Source organism: Rhipicephalus sanguineus, chromosome 9 (genome assembly GCF_013339695.2).
Source record: "Rhipicephalus sanguineus isolate Rsan-2018 chromosome 9, BIME_Rsan_1.4, whole genome shotgun sequence".
Taxonomy (NCBI): domain Eukaryota; kingdom Metazoa; phylum Arthropoda; class Arachnida; order Ixodida; family Ixodidae; genus Rhipicephalus; species Rhipicephalus sanguineus.
In genome coordinates this window covers 79,682,427-79,701,844 of record NC_051184.2, presented here as the reverse complement: position 1 = coordinate 79,701,844, position 19,418 = coordinate 79,682,427, and the positions used below count along the sequence as shown (strand labels likewise).

The 19,418-nt window shown below is 49.7% G+C and overlaps 1 protein-coding gene across 1 annotated transcript in view; it reads left to right on the top strand.

The window, feature by feature from the left end:
- The window catches only part of LOC125759945 (uncharacterized), a 35,034-nt gene extending 19,035 nt beyond the window's left edge, over window positions 1–15,999 (top strand). Inside the window, exons 2-3 of the mRNA XM_049419473.1 lie at window positions 14,029–14,264; window positions 15,643–15,999. Coding sequence (XP_049275430.1) covers window positions 14,029–14,264; window positions 15,643–15,912 — 506 coding nt within the window. The 3' untranslated portion in view covers window positions 15,913–15,999. The remainder of the gene's footprint in view (window positions 1–14,028; window positions 14,265–15,642) is intronic.
- Window positions 16,000–19,418: the final 3,419 nt, after the last annotated feature.

The following is a 19,418-nucleotide window of genomic DNA, read 5'->3' as shown; positions in this document are numbered from 1 at the left end:
CTTCACTTGATCCCATTTTCTCAATAAGGCAAGATTTACGGATTTCATTCTTATCTAAAACCTTCCATCTGGCCTTTAATTTGGAATGACCCCGCATTAAGGTTGTAATATGTCGGCTAATGCTCACAGGAAGAGCACAAGGCGAGTGGGCCCGCAGCGCAATCTTCGCTGTTCAGCACCTGAACGCCACCTGCCGTTTCGTTACACCTACTGCTCTGAGTAAGCAAGATCTCACGGACGCAAGCGGACAGCGTTTGTGGTGGTAGTTCCATTATTGTAACTGCGCCTGCCCGTAATATTCTATAATTTTACTTAAGGTTTTGTGTTTCTAACGGAAAACAGCTGCGCTGCTTGCCATAGCTTTCATATTTTTATATTAAACGTGTAAGTTCATAAAAAAAATTACGTGAGAAACTTGCGCCACAGTTACTGCTGATGCTGAAGACCAGAGAGTTGTCGCTCCAATATATTTGACTCCATGGACATTCCTAGCACTCTTTTCAGCATTTCCCAGCTCTATAAGGTACAGCTAACCGCTCTCTCACAGCTGAGCGCGCAGTGGTGTAACTCGGTCACCACTTTCCTAAAGAAATAAATATGGAAACGCTTAACGGCAACCATGCTATCTACTTTCCTAGACAAGCAATAGAGGGCGTGGTGTTTTAAATGAAATAGCGTAAGCGTGGAAATGTACGTATATTGCATTTCAGCATCTAGCGCACAATGCCGTCAAATACAGGCGCTGTCTTAGTCGGCTGTCATTCGAACCTTCCCTTCTGTTGTGCACGTTGTGTGCTGACTATACACTCAATTTGCTTTATAACTGGAGACAACTTTCTGTGGCAGCACAGCCACAGAAAGTTGCCCTGCCGAGCTGAAGCGTACACCTTTTCACTGCGCTGCTCCATGTGTTCCTCGAAGGTAATTCTGTCTAGATTACGTGGCATAAAGCAAAATTTAATAGCTATTTATTTCCTTCTTATGTTGAATAAAATTCGCCAGATCCCATGTACCGTGGGTATCGAAGTTTTGCGAAGCATGCGTGGGATGGTGACTGTGGCGTAATTTTTCACATTGAGCGAAACGTTACGGAATGACGCTAGAAAATATGGAAGTCGTAGACGCACGCTCATATGTTGAAGAGCACATATGTATTATAAAACCAGTTGTTTACAGCGGCGTACCGATGACAACAGCAACATGGTTGTTACCAAGACCAGACGCGGTAAGCTCATATGTAGTGCTTATAGTCTTCAATACTGGATGGCGTGAATCCGAACAGGACAAAGAAGGAACACAGATGTACAGGACAGGCGTTACTCGCAACTAAGCTTCAGTCAGGAAAGTTTCCCTAGATATATACACAGTCGAGTGGCACGCGCAGACGCACTGCACGTACGGTATACAGTCACGGTTACAGTTGTTATGCTTATACCTGCCCGTTATGACGGAGATCGCACGCACGTTTCACGAACCCATGTGTATGTGTAGCAGGGGTTCTTGACAATTCTAGAACAAAGTCATCATCAGAGTGATCAGTTACACAAGGTCATCATCACCGTGAGCAGCAGCTGGACCGGACTTCTTAATCGGATCCGTTCGTGATCATGGCTATGAGTGTAGTGAAGTGGGAGGTATAGTGCAGCTGGTGGAAATCCTGGATGCATCTTACGATGAAATGATCTATGATGCCTCCTGTTGTGGATGTGGCAGCAAGGTCTCTTGATGCCCTGTCCACATCCAATCCGTCTTTCACGCAGTATAAGGTACAAGCGTTGTTGGGTCTTGATAAATCAATGTTGAAGTCACCGGTAATGATGAGAGGCCTCGTACTCTCAGCAGACTTATTGCAGGAAGCATTCACGCCGGTTTTTGCGCAATCCACGTGGTCCACGTTGCGTACCGCGTGGACGAGTGGATGGTAGTTGAGCGTCTTCCAGGGGTGTTCTGTCTGCAGTTTCCTCACTTTCCTTGCGTCCGCCGCGGTGGTGTAGCGGTTAAGGATATCGGCTGCTGACCCGAAGGTCGCGGGTTCGATCCCGGCCGCGGCGGTCGCATTTCGATGGAGGCAAAATGCTAGATGCCCGTGTTCTGTGCGATCTCGGTACACGTTAATGAATACCCGATGGTCGAAATTTCCGGATCCCTTCGCTACGGAGCCTCTAATAGTTATATCGTGGTTTTGGGACATATAAGTCCAACACCTATTATTATCGCTTTCCTTGCGTGTCAATGTGTGTGCTCGCGATTACTGTGCAGGTTGAGACTTTGTATCACCTGTGGCACATACCCGCATGACATTAACTCTTCTTAACAGGTATGTGCCACACGTGACTGAGAGAAAGGGTTTCATGACATACGCGACAGGTATTTTGCGTTATTCATGTCATGACCAGTGAATCGTGTTCATCATACACTGATCCCCTGCTATGCCAATTTTGGTATATTACAAGTGATGGAGACGACCAGGAGAGCGCCCAGACGTAGGCGGCTAGATAGATTGATACGTAAATAGAAATGACCAAACTGCCTAAGGTACGCTAAGAAATGCTTCGCATTTATATTTTGCATTGCGAGAAAGCATATACAGTGAGGGATTTTCGCCTTTTTGCTTTTTCTGGTTTTCCGGCGTTGATTTCGCGCTTTCCCGCCCGCACAACAGCAATGGCGCCGATGGGTCGAAGCAGGCACACTTCGAAGTTTATAAGCGACTGTGAGCGAATGTTCATGAATGTACATCGAACATAAAAAAAAAACCAACATACGCGTTCCGAAACGTTTGGTTGTCCGTATACGATAACATGGAAATAACTTGTATTGTGCGCAATTGCGACAACCAGTTCAAATGGATCTCTCTCATTGGGATGGACACATTAACGCCGGCGACCTGGTAGTTTTCAGAAAGACCACCAGCTTAAAGGCAAAAGTGCGATAAGCGAGAGTAAATGACAGAAATGACCTATTTGATAAACTGATTTCCGATCACGGTCGGTATTTCCGGTCCCTCATTGTCGCTGATACAAACACGTCGAAGATGGCGTACTGTAACATTGGTGGGAGCCTCATGGTGGGAGCCGCTGCTCTAAGAGCGATGAGAGCCCTTTACCATGACACAATTACCAGCATGCCTCCACTGTGCATTGCGTCCTCTATTCTTTTTTCATGAATTCGAAGTCGTAATTGTACTCGACTGCTGACCCGAAGGTCACAGGATTAAATCCCGGCCGCGGCGGCCGCATTTTCAGTCCAGACGAAAATGCTTCAGACCCGTTCACTTAGATTTAGATGCACGGTGAGGAATCCGACGTGGTCCAAATTTCTCAAGTCCTCCACTATGGCGTCCCTAAAAATAATATCACTGTTTTGAGTCGCAAAACCCCAACAATTGTTATATTAAGGACAAAGCCTTAGATGCCCCATCGAACGCATAAATAGAATGGCGCCCCGAGTCGGTGTTCCCCGTGGGCGGCGTCAGTACGAGTGATTAAAAAAATCACCATCACGTGATGACATCATTGTAACTTGATAGTGACGTCACTCTTTGATCAAAGATTTGCCGCTCCCGGAGGAGTGCAAAGCAAGGTGAAGTGTAGAAAGTTTACAATGCTTCCGATCCTGGAGACATCGCAGAACCATGTTAGTTGCAGAAAGCTTTCGGTGAACGTTGCGGGAAGTTCAATACATCTAAAGAAGCGACATGCGAATAGAGAATGTTAGAACCGACTCGAATACGAGTCGAATAGCGATGACGCCGAATGGAATACTCTTTGAGTATTTTTCGAAAAGTAAGGCAATCATTTTCAAAGCATCCCCAGAATGGTAATGTAGCTATTTTCGAAACAGCCGAAAATTTTATTTGCAACAAATATTCACTTGCTTTACTCAAACGAACATTGATATTACTTTGAACTGACAAAAAATGCAACACTTTGGTAAAGTGAAACAAGCTCGTATACACCAGCAACCAGAGCCTTGAAAATATTTGTAAGTGCAGGTAGAAATACACGGGGGGCTATAGTATTCAACCTGGCACAATGTCAACAGACTTTTAAAGAAAACTTATAAAAACGTTAAACAACATTCATTAGTCAACATCATCAGGATTGTCATGATTGAGATAGTAGATTAATGACTTTGTCGCTTGGTGACACTGCAGTTTTAAGCAAAAACGCCTTCATCCTGTGATCAATATAGCGCAGATAGTCACGTAAACCTTCGGGCTGCATGTATCTTTGTAATTTGCTGAATAATACAAGCGGCGTTACCCCTCTCTGTTCCAACGTTTCGTTCCATTTAGGTTTTTTCATCGTTGTTTATAATTCGAAAAACCTTCGAAAAACATTCAGTATTTCTGCTAAGCACTATTCGACTGGAGTACCAAATCAAATAGAACGCTATTTGATTCGTTCGTCGAAATTTGCGAATATTCGTACACCCGTAAACTAACATCACTGAAACGGGAAAAGTACCGCGTCCTTTTTTTCTTGGCCGCCGCGGCCGCCCGCTCGCGATTTGTTTTTTGCGGTCACGTGGTCATTTAGCGACATAAATGATCACGTTCCTTCGCCTTGCTTTTTTCTCTTGGCAGCCGACGCACGGTGCTTTGCAGAGCGGTTGTTTTTATAGCTTGAGAAAAGCGTACGAGAACCTTACGTTATCATCTTGAACATCAACATATCGAAGAATATCAGGGTGCTGCCGTTTTGAATGCAGCAACCGGCGAGAATCGGGAGAAGCGCTCTTAGATAGATAGATAGATAGATAGATAGATAGATAGATAGATAGATAGATAGATAGATAGATAGATAGATAGATAGATAGATAGATAGATAGATAGATAGATAGATAGATAGATAGATAGATAGAAACGGCCAAAGTGCCTGAGGTTCGCTAAGAAATGCTTCGCATTTAATATCAGGGTGCTGCCGTTTTGAATGCAGCAACCGGCGAGAATCGGGAGAAGCGCTCTTTGCTATTTCGAGCGGGGAAAAGGACGACAAGCGACGGGTTGCGTGGCTGCACAGATTATGGCGGGAGAAATTCGTTCCCACGTATGATACCCACCTATGCGCGGTATAAGCATTCCGTTCAGTATTCGCAAATCTTGCTTCGTGTAATGCGTTCGCTGCCCCTATACAAGTGCAGCGTGTTGTGCGTGGTTATGGAAGAAAGGTACATGCACAATTAACGTCACCGCGAAGCAGTTAATGTGGTTGTCATAAAAGTGACACCCTTGGGCTTACAGATAACCATCATCAAGCCTTGGGAACGCTCTGCTGCAACATTTCCTCGTCATTCGCTTTCAACTGGACTCGCTTTAATTCGTTGCTTTTTTGACGTGCGTGGAGTTGTTGCTCTTTATTATTCTTTTGCAACGCAACATTCCGTGAGCTCCGCTTCGTCTGTGAAGGCTCGGTGCATATTGTTTTTCTTTTATGACATGTCTCGCATATTTCTTTTCAAAGCTCCTGAAAGCGAATTCAGGCGTAATGTCTTTATTGACATGTGGTGTGCATGGCAACTGTTTAGGCTCTCGCATTAGGTCGTCCTTTATAAGCTTCACAAGAAAGCTACCCTGATGTAGAAAGCAATTTCTGAAGCATTTTGATGGGATATATATGAATATGATAACGTTAACTTAACATGCTTTGGCAATTAAAGATTTTAATAAGCCGTTATACTGGCTTCATTCCTGAACGCTGTATCAGTCATGGCGACTGACCGAGCGAAGGACGCAAGCTGGTGCTGAGGAAAAAAACTCTAATCACTTTAGTGCATAGTATTTAAAGCCACAGTGGGCGAGAAGGTTAGTGTGAACAGAAAGGGACGCAAGGTAGTAGAAAATCAAACACTGGCACGTTTGTGCTCAAACCGAAAGATAAAGGCGCGCACAAGTAGATATGACACATCCCTCTCGTCAACAAATAGTTTGCTTTAAGAAACACTTCACAGTCACTCGCTTATCTGTTGAAAGTTTCAAGTGTAGCCTAAGCGTTCGGGTGGCCTAACTTGCCGCAGCGATCTTCTTAAGATTGGCGAAGGTTGCCGCGATGCTGTCGCTTGCGGTGCCACGTTCGCTGACGGCAGGTGTGCCTCACGAGATCTGTTTGTCTCCTCGTCAGAGTTGTCACTCATTTCATATTCTGATGGTTCGTGGTGCAGATACTCTTTCGTGTTCAGCAATCGGTGGCAGTTTCGCCGTACCATCCTATTGTCTCCCGTCTTGACAAAATAGCACCTCGGCCCTGCTAGCGCTATCACTGTGCTTTTTCGTGACCATGAATGCTTCTTTATGCGCACCACATCATCCCTTTGAAGAGGCTAGGGAGATGGAGGATAGATGCTTGTCTGCTTGTGCTTCTTCACCTACACTGTTGTCTGTACCCGACAGTCAGGCAGTGCGGTCCGCAGGCATCGTCCTTGAAGCAGCTCTCCGGGGGACCGATCATCCTTAATTTACTAGCAACCATTCGAGTTATCGTGCGATATCAAAACAACAAATAAATACCCCCTATGATGTTCCCGTCTTATTTGTAGCATTGCTTTCATTTGATTGCGTCTAACCAAGAACGGGCCCCCTCGAGCAGCTCCCGTTCTCTCGTTCATCCCTGTAACTCGGGCACTCGCGAGTCTGTACAGCAAAGCGAATTTTCCCCTGCAGACACACAAAAGGGAGTGATCTGTTTTGCAATTGCGATCGCTTCTGCATTGGTCGCAGCTCGCACGTACGCCTCCTGTTCGGGACGCCTGCGCGCCCGTCGACCAATGCGTGCGGCATAAATGCTCGTTCATTTATAGAATGCACACAAGGTCGCGCCTCCGGTACATGCAGCTGGCGGAGAAGATTTCGTTTACATACGACAGCTCACCATGACTGAGTTTTCCCTTTTCAAGTGAGGCTTGTTATGGTCCACAGATATCGGCGGCGGTGTCGTATGCGAAAAACGTACAGAAATGCGGCCCTTTAAAGTTCGCCAGTCACATGCCTACTTGTATGTGCCGTTTTCCCACAATTCATACTCTCTCGATCGGATGCTTGTCGGCGATTCGCTGCTGGGATATGATAATGTGATCATTTATTGATGTTGTAGTGGAGCAGATGCACGACCGAGTATGCGCCTGTGAAGGAGGACGAGAAACGACCCGCGTTCTGATTGCGCGAGAGCCTGTGCCGCCTTTTGCCAGCCTGCACTGTGTCAGCGTACGGTCCCTTTTCGTCGCGACTTCATTACACCAATAAACCTCATCACATTTGGTGGAGGTTGCTGAGATTCCCAACCAGACCTGGAGCTCCGCTCTCGCAAGTTGGCCGAGCGACCACCGGACAACATGACTGACGCAGTCACTGCCCAGCCAGCACCACCGGCTGTCCCGACCCCCTGCCCCGGCTCTACGCGTCCGCTGGCCATATTGCGCGCGTCTGCCGCCGCCGTCCCACACCTGCGTACGCATCCTTCGGAAATTCTACCTACGCGCCACCACATGCCACCACATCAGCGTCTGAACAGAGGCACTCCAACTCGGATCGCCGCTCAGAAAGTGCTCGTTTCCCTTCTCCTCGTCGCCGGTCGCCATCGCCTATGCGTCGTCGACCACCTTCTGGTGAGGGAAACTAATCAGTGCAGTTCCGGAGGCAAGAACTGCAACTTGTGCGCAATTCTCAAGTCCTCCATTTTCGCCGCACAACGTTATTGATGTCGTTGTTGAGGGAGTCGCCGCACTAGCGCTTGTAGATACCGGGGCCGCCGTTTCTGTGATGAACGCGAACTTTTGTAGGAGACTCAAGAAAGTGACAACGTCTCTCTCTGGCATGGTGCTGTCCACAGCTAGCGCGCAACGCATTCATCCCTCAGCTGTGTGTACGGCGCGCGTCGTCATCCGAGACATTATGTACATCGTTGAATTTTTTGTTCTGCCATCTTGCTCTCATGACCTCATCCTGGGTTGGGATTTCCTTTCACGTCATGAAGCTATCATCGATTGTTCCCGTGCGGAAGTGTCCCTTGTGCCAACATGTGATTTGTCATCGCCCGACCGTCCTCTTCCCTGCAAACTCATCGTTGATACCGACACGACCTTGCCTCCGGAAGCTTCAGTCCCTATTACCCTTTCGTGTACTTCTGAACCTGACGCCACGGTAGTGTTTACGCCATCTCCAGTGTTTACTGAACGCAAGGGCATCGTTCTCCCATTTGCCGTACTCACAATTGCCTCTGGGTCAACCATAATGCTGGTTACAAACCCCTGCAACCTACCCCATTGCCTTACTCCGTGGTGAAACTTTAGGATCTGTACAACCTGTCGACCACATCGATGATCTTGATTTTCCCGATGACACCACATGTCACACTGCCTCAATCACTCCTGTATCTCAGCCATCAAGTTCGTCAGCGTTCGACAACGCCATTGACGAAAACCTCTCCCCCTCTCATCGCCGCCAACTTGTTGCTCTCCTTGACAAGTTTATCTCTACTTTCGACTTTCAACAACCTTTGTTAGGCCGCACCACGACTATCATCATACTATCGACACCGGCTCCCACTCGCCCCTGCGACAGCGGCCTTACCGCGTTTCCGCCGAAGAGCGCCGCGTCATTACGGAGCAAGTGGATGACATGCTTCAACGTGGGGTCATACAGCCTTCTCAAAGTCCTTGGTCATCACCTGTGGTATTGGTGAAGAAAAAAGATGGCACCATTCGATTTTGCGTCGACTATCGCCGCTTAAACAAGATTACAAAAAAGGACGTCTACCCGCTACCGCGAATAGACGATGCTCTTGACTGCTTGCAAGGCGCCGAGTACTTTACATCCTTGGATCTGCGTTCTGGGTATTGGCAGGTGCCAATGGCTGAGTGTGATCGCCCTAAAACAGCCTTTGTAACGCCCGATGGCCTATATGAGTTCAACGTCATGCCATTTGGGCTCTGCAACGCGCCTGCAACATTTGAGCGCATGATCGATACCATCCTTCGCGGCCACAAGTGGAAGACTTGCTTGTGTTACCTGGACGACATAGTAGTCTTCTCCGCAGATTTCCCGACACACCTTGCTCGTCTGCACGAAATTCTCACGTGCCTAACTTCTGCGGGCCTACAACTTAACACCAAGAAGTGCCACTTCGCAGCACGGAAGCTAACCATCTTGGGACATGTCATCTCCAAAGACGGCGTTCTTCCGGATCCCGATAAGCTTCGAGCTGTCGCCGAATTCCCAAAGCCCACCACGATGAAAGCCCTCAGAAGTTTTGTCGGCCTCTGCTCCTATTTTCGCCGCTTCGTGCGTAACTTCGCGTCCATCATCGCACCTTTGACGAGTCTGCTTGCCACCACCAAAGGTATATCTGCATGGTCACCTGCATGTGATGACGCATTTCGCCAGTTGCGCCGCCTGTTGACCTCACCACCTATCCTTCGTCACTACGACCCCACCGCTCCCACAGAAATTCACACCGATGCAAGTGGCGTCGGTCTTTGGCGCTGTTTTGGCACAACGCAAAGGCACCCAAGGTGAATACGTTGTCGCTTATGCAAGTCGCGCTCTAAAGAAGGCTGAATTAAACTATTCCGTGACAGAGAAGGAGTGCTTGGCGATCATCTGGGCATTGACGAAGTTTCGCCCGTATCTTTACGGCCGTCCTTTCGACGTGGTGACAGACCACCACGCCCTATGTTGGCTTTCCACCTTGAAAGACCCGTCGGGAAGCCTGGGCCGTTGGGCACTTCGGTTGCAGGAATACGATATTCGTGTCGTCTATCGTTCCGGCCGCAAGCATGCGGATGCTGATGCACTCTCCCGCTCGCCAATAACACCAGATGTGGCTCTCTCGTCCCCTCACGTTACCACCTTGTCACCACTCAGCACCAATGACATGCTTTCGGAGCAGCGTAAAGACCCACACCTTGCCTTGTTGCTCGACTACCTTACCGATCCGTCTGCTGTCCCTTCGACGAGAGCGCTACGCCGTCAAGCAGTCCACTTTTCCGTGCGAGACAACATTCTGTACCGCCGCAACTACATGCCAGATGGTCGGAAGTGGCTCCTTGCTGTCCCTAGCCATATGCGCTCTGACATCTGCTTGAATTTCCACGCGGATCCCCAAAGTGCTCACAACGGCGCCCTGAAAACCTACGAAAGGCTGCGTCAGCGATATTACTGGCGAGGAATGTATCGCTTTGTGCAGAAATACGTTCAGTCTTGCCCTACATGCCAACAAAGCAAGACACCTCCGCGACACCTTACTGGCACGTTGCAGCCGCTCCCGTGCCCGGCTCGCCCATTTGACCGCGTGGGTATCGACCTCTACGGCCCCCTCCCGTATAGTGGCTCTGGAAACCGGTGGATTATTGTCGCGGTCGATCATCTGACGCGCTACGCTGAGACTGCAGCTCTCCCGGCAGCGACCGCCCGCGAAGTTGCACTCTTCATTCTTCGCAGCTTCATTCTACGCCACGGTGCTCCGCGGGAACTACTCAGTGATAGGGGTCGCGTGTTCCTGTCGGAGGTCATCCAAGCCCTCCTCGCTGAATGCAACATCGTTCACCGGAAATCCACCGCCTACCATCCACAGACAAATGGTCTCACCGAACGGTTCAACCGCACACTCGGCGACATGTTGAGGATGTATACATCCTCAGACCACACCAACTGGGACACTGTACTACCTTTGTTACGTTCGCTTACACACCGCGACGCAAGCGACTACCGGCTTTTCCCCGTTCTTTCTCTTGTACGGCCGCGAACCTTCCCACCCACTGGACACCATACTCCCGTACCGACCTGATGCCTCTGAGTGCACTCCAGTTTCTGAAGTCGCCAGATACGCCGAAGACTGCCGTCAGTTGGCTCGTTCCCTGACAGGTGAAGCACAAGGTCGACAAAAGACGCGACATGACGACGTTCATCACCCAGCGCCTACGTTTTCCTCCTGGCTCCCTTGTTTGGCTTTGGGTACCCCCCCACGTCCCTGGCCTCTCCTCTAAACTTCTGGCGCGGTACCATGGTCCCTACCGTATCATTCGTGCCACCTCGCCGGTGAACTACCTCGTCGAGCCCCTCACACAATCGCCAGATTTGCGCTGTCGAGGACGCGAGACCGTACACGTTGACCGTCTCAAGCCCTACTACGACCCCATCATTCTACGTACTCCCTGAGTCGCCAGGATGGCTACGCTTCACCCCGGGGGCATTGTAGTGGAGCAGATGCACGACCGAGTATGCGCCTGTGAAGGAGGACGAGAAACGACCCGCGTTCTGATTGCGCGAGAGCCTGTGCCGCCTTTTGCCAGCCTTGCACTGTGTCAGTGTACGGTCCCTTTTCGTCGCGACTTCATTACACCAATAAACCTCATCACAGTAGCTTTACTCCGCATTGTCTGGCTTACTGCTTCGCATCATGCGTTTTTTTTTTCAAAGCAAGGCATCGCGTCTCATAAGCGACAACAACCTCATGTGCATTGTAGCACTCCAGAATTTAGACGAGGCGAGCAACTGTAAACATGGTAGCGTTCACGAAAGGCGTAATGACATAAATGGAGAAATAAACACGTGGTAAAACGCTCTAACACAGCCGGAAACAAAGCACGATTGCTTACCTTCTCTGTCGAACAGTGGCAATCAACCACCGCCGTAGCAGCTCTTCGGCTCTTCCCTCGTGAAGCCGCACCGGAAGCTTGTAGAATGGTGTTCCTGAACGAGTTTTTGTACGTGTTCAAGCAGCCAACTGCGCAGCAGTTGTTTCTGGGCATCGCTGAAGGCTTACATAAGCGTTAAATTGCGATGGAAGACGCAACTACCACAGCAACTACAGCACTCGCCTTGACGCTCATGGGAACACTGCTCGCCCGAGCCCGTCTACGCTTTCGAGCCGTGGCGACAGGCAGCGTTGCCGGCGCTTTGCGCAGCGCCTATATAGACACGCACACACTGTTTTCGGCTAGCAGCACTTCAGCGAATGGTAACATTTGTGCGACTTTGCCTGGGAAATACGGGCAAGATTTTTCGTACCAATTAGAATGGATTTGGTCACAGTAGTCAATTTCTAGAAAGAACGGAACGCTGCAATATCCGTTGCACCAATATGGTCTCTTTACGCGGTTGAAATAAAAGGAAAATCTAAGTAACATGTGCGCTCGCTTTTGCGAGGTACAAAAACGTTTGTCTCATATATAGTGGATGAACGACATCCCCCTTGCCCCCCCCCCCCCCCACATATATAGCACGATCAGAAAAGGTGTTCGTTTGGTGAGTACCGCGTACAATAAATGATACAATGACTTTCAAAGGCGTATCAGAATAAGCTAATCGAGTTAGCAATGAGAAAAATTACAATCGCCATTTGTGCATTTATGTGATGATACAATACAGAACCCGCTCTGTCACGCGGCTGCCTCACGGGCTCGCAGTCCGCAAGTATGATTATCAGAGAGCACCAGTGCGATACGCACTCGCGATCACTGTGTTGAATATTTCGCGATATGCGCAGTACCAGCAACGCATAGGCGTATTTACCGGGAGGGGGGGGGCAAGGGGGCCGCTTTCCCCCCCCCCCCCCCAACCTTTGTGAGCGTTCACTGCCGGCAGCGTAGTGGCATACCAACAACTATGGCGAAGTTGTCGTTCGACACAACTGTCACAAAATTAGATTATGAAAAGTTTAGATGTATCCCCAGCTTCTGCAGCGAAGATCGTCGTCCGTGCCTCACCACGATGCACCGTAGGTCCCCTGCGGTGCGAGTTGCCTATGCAACGCTTTGATACCTTGCGCTCTTGCATCGTGGAGGAGGCTACTGTTGGGCAAGGGCTCTCAGGCGTCAGTCTTTCATCCTCTGTTTAATCCGTTCTACCTGAAATCAAATTTGCATCACCGCCGACGCAAGCTAGGGCGGGAACCAGCAGCATTTAGGAAGATTTCAGTCAATTAATGTTACTGCAGTTCACAGGAAATGCCTCTGCTTTTCTTGGAAAACGTACAGCATTGCCTGCCCTATCCTCTTGGCTGAAGTGAGTCGATGAGCGCGCAGAGGGCGCTGAGTGTTACTTGGGCAGAGCTGACGCGGAACGACCGTGGATGAAGATTCCGCCCGTGTTTTCCGAATCAATCTTATTCGCCCGGCTGATCATACTGTAGCTTGCAACGACCTCAGTAGCTTGGATTATGGCGATAAAAAAAACGCATCCTCAACAAAGTGCTTACAGAGCGATTCTGTATACGCACGAACGGTTCAACGACGTTATAAAAGCCCTGAAATTATTTAATATGCGCAAATTAATCCATTCTCGTCGCCTGCTACGACTAGCCTTTGCTAAACCATCGTCGCGATGCCATCTTCTCTTTCGTTTGGAACAAGACGAAACAAATAAAGTTTTACTCGACATATTAACACCAATGCGCGGTTTAGTGCGTACTCCTAATTCTGACGTCGTAAGTTTCGCGGTTTGGTGACGTTGCGGGATAGGCAAGATATTTTAGCGACCCGACGCTGCAGTTACCCGACGCTGCACAGCGCATAGTACAAGCTTAAGCAGCACATTGTTTTGTTATTTACATGCTCAGCGTCACTGGCGACATTTTCTGGTTATGCTAAGACGCTTGCATGTTATGCACATTATAGACTAGCCACTTTCGAATGCTCTCTTGGCATCTGACTGGTTGAAAACAAATTCGGGGCCCATTGAGGGGTGTTTTCACCTGTGTACTGGAACCACCACCGAGATCCTGTACCATTCTGGTCAGTGGTCGCTGCAAATTTCATACCTTACCAGCGCTCTGATTTTGAGACTCCGCTGCTACAGCTCACGAGTGGATGAGTGGTCGGCAATGGTTTCGATCTTAAGCGGTCCCAGAATCTTTACAGTCCTAGCCATTCCGGTATATGCCATCAACTGCACACGTTCGTGAGCACAAGGGAACGTGGTTATTAAACGTTCGTCTGCTGCAAATATGTGGAACAGCAGGCATGCGTGAGCACAACCAGCTCACAAACGTGTTCACGCAAAATCCAGCGTTCACATTCACGTCTTGCTCCAAGTTGCAGCGATTCGCGCTCCCCCTTTGCAGCGGCTGACTGAGGAGCAGGCGTTCCTGCGCATCTACCAACTGCTAGTGGCGTACACCACGTTTGCCCAGCACATGGCCAACACAAGCCACGGTGTGGCGAGCTGCAGCGGCCACGCCATTGCGGCAAACAGCAAGCGCAGCGCCGCGGGTGCCGCAACGGCCCTCCAGGTGGCTACCAACAGCCAACGAAACGCCGACCAACTACAGGTGAGGGCGGCTGTTCTAACAAGGTGCCTTCGCAGATGCGCTCTAAGAAGACATACGGGGCAAATGATCAAGATACCTCAAATCCCTATCTTGTTGTGTTGGTTCTGTCGCCTTAGTCTTGTGTAAGGCATCCAAGATTTATTAACGCGACAGCGTTAAAGAGCTCGTTTAGCAGGTGTGGCGGCTTGGGCTTGTTGGAAATTCATGATGGTATACTACCAGCGCAAGGGCACCAGGACAAGAAGGAGGACGACACACTGCGCTGTAACAAGAAAGGGGACGACGCTGCGAGGACGACACGCAGTGTCGTCCTCTTTCTTGTGTCTTCGCACTGGTGGTATGCCGTCATTTAGCAGACATTTCGGTGCCGGTGTCGTTGTCCGTGAGCGAAAAATCTAGAAAGATGCAAACAAAATAGACAACAAAAATCTAGCTACGCCATTGCTTGATACTGCTTCGGAAAAAAACACTATATGAATATCATGTGCTGGGAGGAGCCTCCTTAACGCATGTAATATTGCGGGGCAGAAACGTAGAATCACCTCAGGCGTCAAAACATGTGAATTGCGCAACGAGTGAGCGTTTTAAAGGCCCACCACATTACACAGCGCTCAGACATGTTTAATCAACGTCGTCAGCAAAAGCATCAACAAAGTGAGCAGCTACGTAGGTTGGCGTGTTGCCTTTCGAACGCGTAGTGGGCCCTTCGCTGATTCGCAAAAGGAAAAATTATGGCGTAGTGGGCACACGCAACTGTACTTGCAGTAGGCATTCTAGGATAGCTTGAAACGGCCAATGTTACGCGCACGGACGTTCGTTTCCTTGCGGTACGGTTGAGGCATCCACCGAGAATCGAAGCTAGGCTAGCAATTGAGAAGGCGATGCGCACGGGGCCCGATTACGCTATCGCGTTGTACGCTTGAAGGCGAAGCTCAAGCATCCTCCTTTTTTTTTTACTTTTGGAGAAAGCCGTATAAGAAGACGGCATGTCCAACTGGTCCGCGTCGTCAGAACAGATCGATACGTTGAACGTACCATATAGCCTCGTGAAGGAAATATAGAAGAATGAAGCATTAATTTCAGTGATTTTATTGGCCGTTTATATTTTCTGGCACTCGTATTCGCAATAATTTATTCAGTGTACACGAGTACTACCGGTCTAAGTCCTACTTAGGTGATACGGAAACTGTCCAGCTGGCTAGCTCACACACGCACTTCGGTGCTTCCAGCATACAGTGAAACTTCAAAATTTTTTCTCATGACCACGGACGTTGTGCAATTATCGTTGCCATTGCCGCGTTGCTGCACTTCTCCGTTTATGATTCGCGCTCTCTGGAAAGTGTTGTGGAGCGAGCTGCGTGTCCGGCATGCGCTGCAGGAGCTCCGCTGCGACGTGCGACTGTCGAGCGCTGCGCACGGCAGCCAGGCACAGTTCGCCGCGGCCGATGCAAGTGCGGTGGGTCTCATCCTAGACACGTACGTGGACTGCTCCAAACGCCTGCTGGCCCACTACAGCGTGGCGGTGGGTGTGCAGCAGCTGCTGCACTCAATGCGTGGGTACCTGCTGCACTTGGTACGCCTCAAGAGCCCTTATCCGGGCGCCGACAACGCCGAGGCACCAGAGGTCTTCGAGCAAGCCTCGTACTGAGCACCACTTCGTTTATTCCCCTCGCAAGCATGGTGACCGGCCAAAGCAGTGACAACCCCAGTCTAGTCAACAGTCGCCGAAAGAAAAAAAGAACCTGCTACATGCATTAATACATGCTAAATACTCTGCGACGGCCAAGGAAATCAAATTACTTTCACTGCTTCGGTCACTCTCGTGACTCAAGGAAACAAAAGAAAGAAAATAAAGAAAGAGTGACCTCATCCGGCGTTGTTTGGAGTCCCTGTCGACCTTTCCTTTTGTTGTAATTGTTGTGCATACATGAGCATTCTTCTTTATAAAGGAAGCTGTACTTGCTCATGGCGCCTCATAGTCATATCGATGTTTTGACCCATGAAACCACAGCGATTTTTTGTTTATTATTTATATTTGTTTAGGTAAAGACTGCTGATGGCACCGAACTTCTACCCTTGCATGAAAGGGGTCATGAACCACTTTTCCAAGTAATGATCTAATGGCCTCAATATCGGAGTGTACTGCCTCCCGAATCGATTGCCGCAAAAATTTCTCGAATCCGTCAAGAATCAGCGGAGTTACGGGGGTTTGGCGCACGCTCCCAGCGCTTTCTCTCTTTTCTCGTGCCGGCGAGCGCACTGGAAGCTAGACAGGGAGGATGGCATGGGGGAAAGAAGTTACGCCAGCGCGCGTCATGAAACGCGATCGCTCTCCCGCTGTGATTCGCTTGCGCGAGTGCGGCTACCGTGTACTGAGGAGTGCGGCGCCGGCAAGTGGCGGCACCCCGCGGCAAGAAGCGCATCTGATCCGAACGCCGCTCTCGATTTACGTCGGCTATCGGCCAATAAGCATGCTATGTCTCTTGCGACGTACAGCGGACAGACGCCCCGCCCACCGACGAGAATGAGAACCGGCCTCTGTTTGAAAAGAGGGTGCCTGGGGAAATCGCAACTTCGCGCTCCGCTTGTGGCCATTACGCGGCGCGCACGACTGTAATATTTGGCAGAGCAGTTCATAGCCGTGTCAGCTTTCCGCAGGATGTGTTTTTTCAATCAGCCCAAGGGGTGCTTCATGACCCCTTGAAACTGTCTCGTGTGTGATACAAGAACAGAGAGGGGGAAGGCGGGGGATAATTGCGGCTCCACATGAATACGCTGATGATGATGGTTGGATGGGAAGAACCAAACTGTTCAGTGGGCGAACTTGCGCCCAGAAAGATGCGCAACACAATTAAGTGACAACGCTATAGTGGCGAGCATAGTTGGAAGTCGGTGAACGGGAATAGCATCGGCCGAGTACCGCTGCTTTTTACGTCGGCCTCACCGTACGTTCTAGACGTTGGTTCTAGAGTATTAACTGCTGCACGCGCCGGTTCAGCAAAGCTTCAGTTGGTCACTTGTGTACCTTGTCATCATCGTTAGCACATCTAGCTATATCTGACCACAACGCTAGGATATATTCAAGTAAAATGATCACTCCCTGATTGCACAAGAGCCATGATTTTGATGACATTGATGATCGGACGCGATGACCGGACAGAAATAAAAAAATGCCCCCACCTCCCCGAAGGGAATCGTGAGGAAATGCGAATGCATTCTTGCGCCGAGAGTACACGGCGTAGTAATTTTAATGGCGTAAAGCTGGACACATCGACGCGCTCAAGTGTCTCCCTTTTGGGCGCCTCTTTCAACGAACGCTACCTACGTGCGTTCGTAATCACCTCAGGGATGTTGCCACCGCCTTCAATGCAGCACAAACGCGTTTAGAACGCGCTGTTTTCAGGCTGTGCCAAGGCAGCACAAACACTACAAACGCGTTTCAAACGCACTGCATTGAGGCGGGGGCGCAGGGAGGAGAGAGAGCGAACGGCGAGAGAAGGAGCGGCGAAGCACTGCACCTACCCTCTCCTACACTCTCTCCACACACGCGGGAGCTCCGCCGAGCTCCCACGATGCGAGCGCCCTCACACACCGGAGCGCGCTACTCCTCTCCACTCACTCTCCGCTACTCCGCCCGCGCCACCTGCTCCGGTTGCTAGGGGGCGAGGTTAAGCGCGCGCGCCCGCAGCTGTTGCTATGGGAGAGGGAGTGAGAGCGGAGAGGCGCGCGGACAACGCCGGATGCCTTACATAGCCCGACTAAGAAATGCATTCGCATTTAAAACAATACAGGTTGTGACAATGTGGTGTTGTTAAATAAGGTTATGTTTTTTCTATGATTTTTTCAGCTTTTAGTCTTACCTTTTCATGCCTGTTCCTTTGAAATATTTCTTCGTAATATTGAAATCATTCGAACAGCGCCCAGTCGATGCTCGTAACACGAGCACTGACTGCCGCAAAGTTAGAGCCAAGGTAATAGTGGGCGGATCCCACGCGTAGGTGGAATCGACGTAAGCCTTAAGAGATGTTTACGCAAACAGTGCGCAAACTGAACGTTAAGTGCGCATATGCTTATGCAAATGTATTGCAAAGACGGAAAATTAACTTGATGATGCATATTTATTTCGATGCATTACGGAAACGTCCGTGTCACATCAAACACACATTATGTAATCGAAACAACCAGGGCGTAGCCAAGGGGGGGTTAGGGGTTTTCAACCCCCCCCCCCGAAATTTTTCAGTTTTGCTTGCGTACATAGGCACGCACACATACAAACGCACGCACGAACATACATAAAGTATGGTTGAACCCCCCCCCCCCCGAAAAAAATTTCTGGCTACGCCCTGGAAACAACAGCGCAGGTCTCTGTTTTGTCCTATGTGGTGTATGCCAGTCCCACCACTCAGAAGACAGATTTCTCACCTTGCACGTCCGTCATTAATGTAGTTTTCTGAACTGCAGAATCGAGTGCAACTAGCTAGCACCATTTCAAATTATTGCGCGGGCCTCGTGGCATAACTGGCTTGGATCGAACGTGCGTGTCGCATTTTTTTTTTTTTTCAAATGTTTTGTTTCATAATTGTTTTTTGCAGAATGGTGATCAGCGGGGAGTGCGTCGAGAAATTTGAGACGTATCGAGGGATGCTCAATGCCCTTAGCGAATGCATGGTCAATCACACCATCTCTTCTTGACGTGTACAGTGACGAGTGCGAGGAGTGACAGCCAACAAGACGCGCACCGTAGCCATCTTCCGTTGAGGCTGGTAACCGCCGGTTTTCGAAGGTCGGTGTTTAATCTCCGGTAAAAACGAACGGTGTCGTCTTCTCCTTGCCGTTTTCGTAGCCAGGAATCACAGCCCCTGGTGCGTACTCAATAAAGCGCAGGGCGAAGACTTCTTAATTTGCGCTGCTGCCGGACTGATGTCAGGCTGACACAAGCTGACCAGCGCGATGTCCACGTCCCCCACTTGATTAGCGCAACGCAGGCGTTGCCCACCACCATCTCCAAGATGAGCTCGGACTTATATCTTAATGCAGCGACAACTTCGACGGGCGCAAGCCAATCATGCGTTAGCCATCACAGCGATATTAAGATGGCCACGCACGCAGGTGTGGTGGCGCAGTTCATCACACCGAAGCTGTATAGGTGCTAGG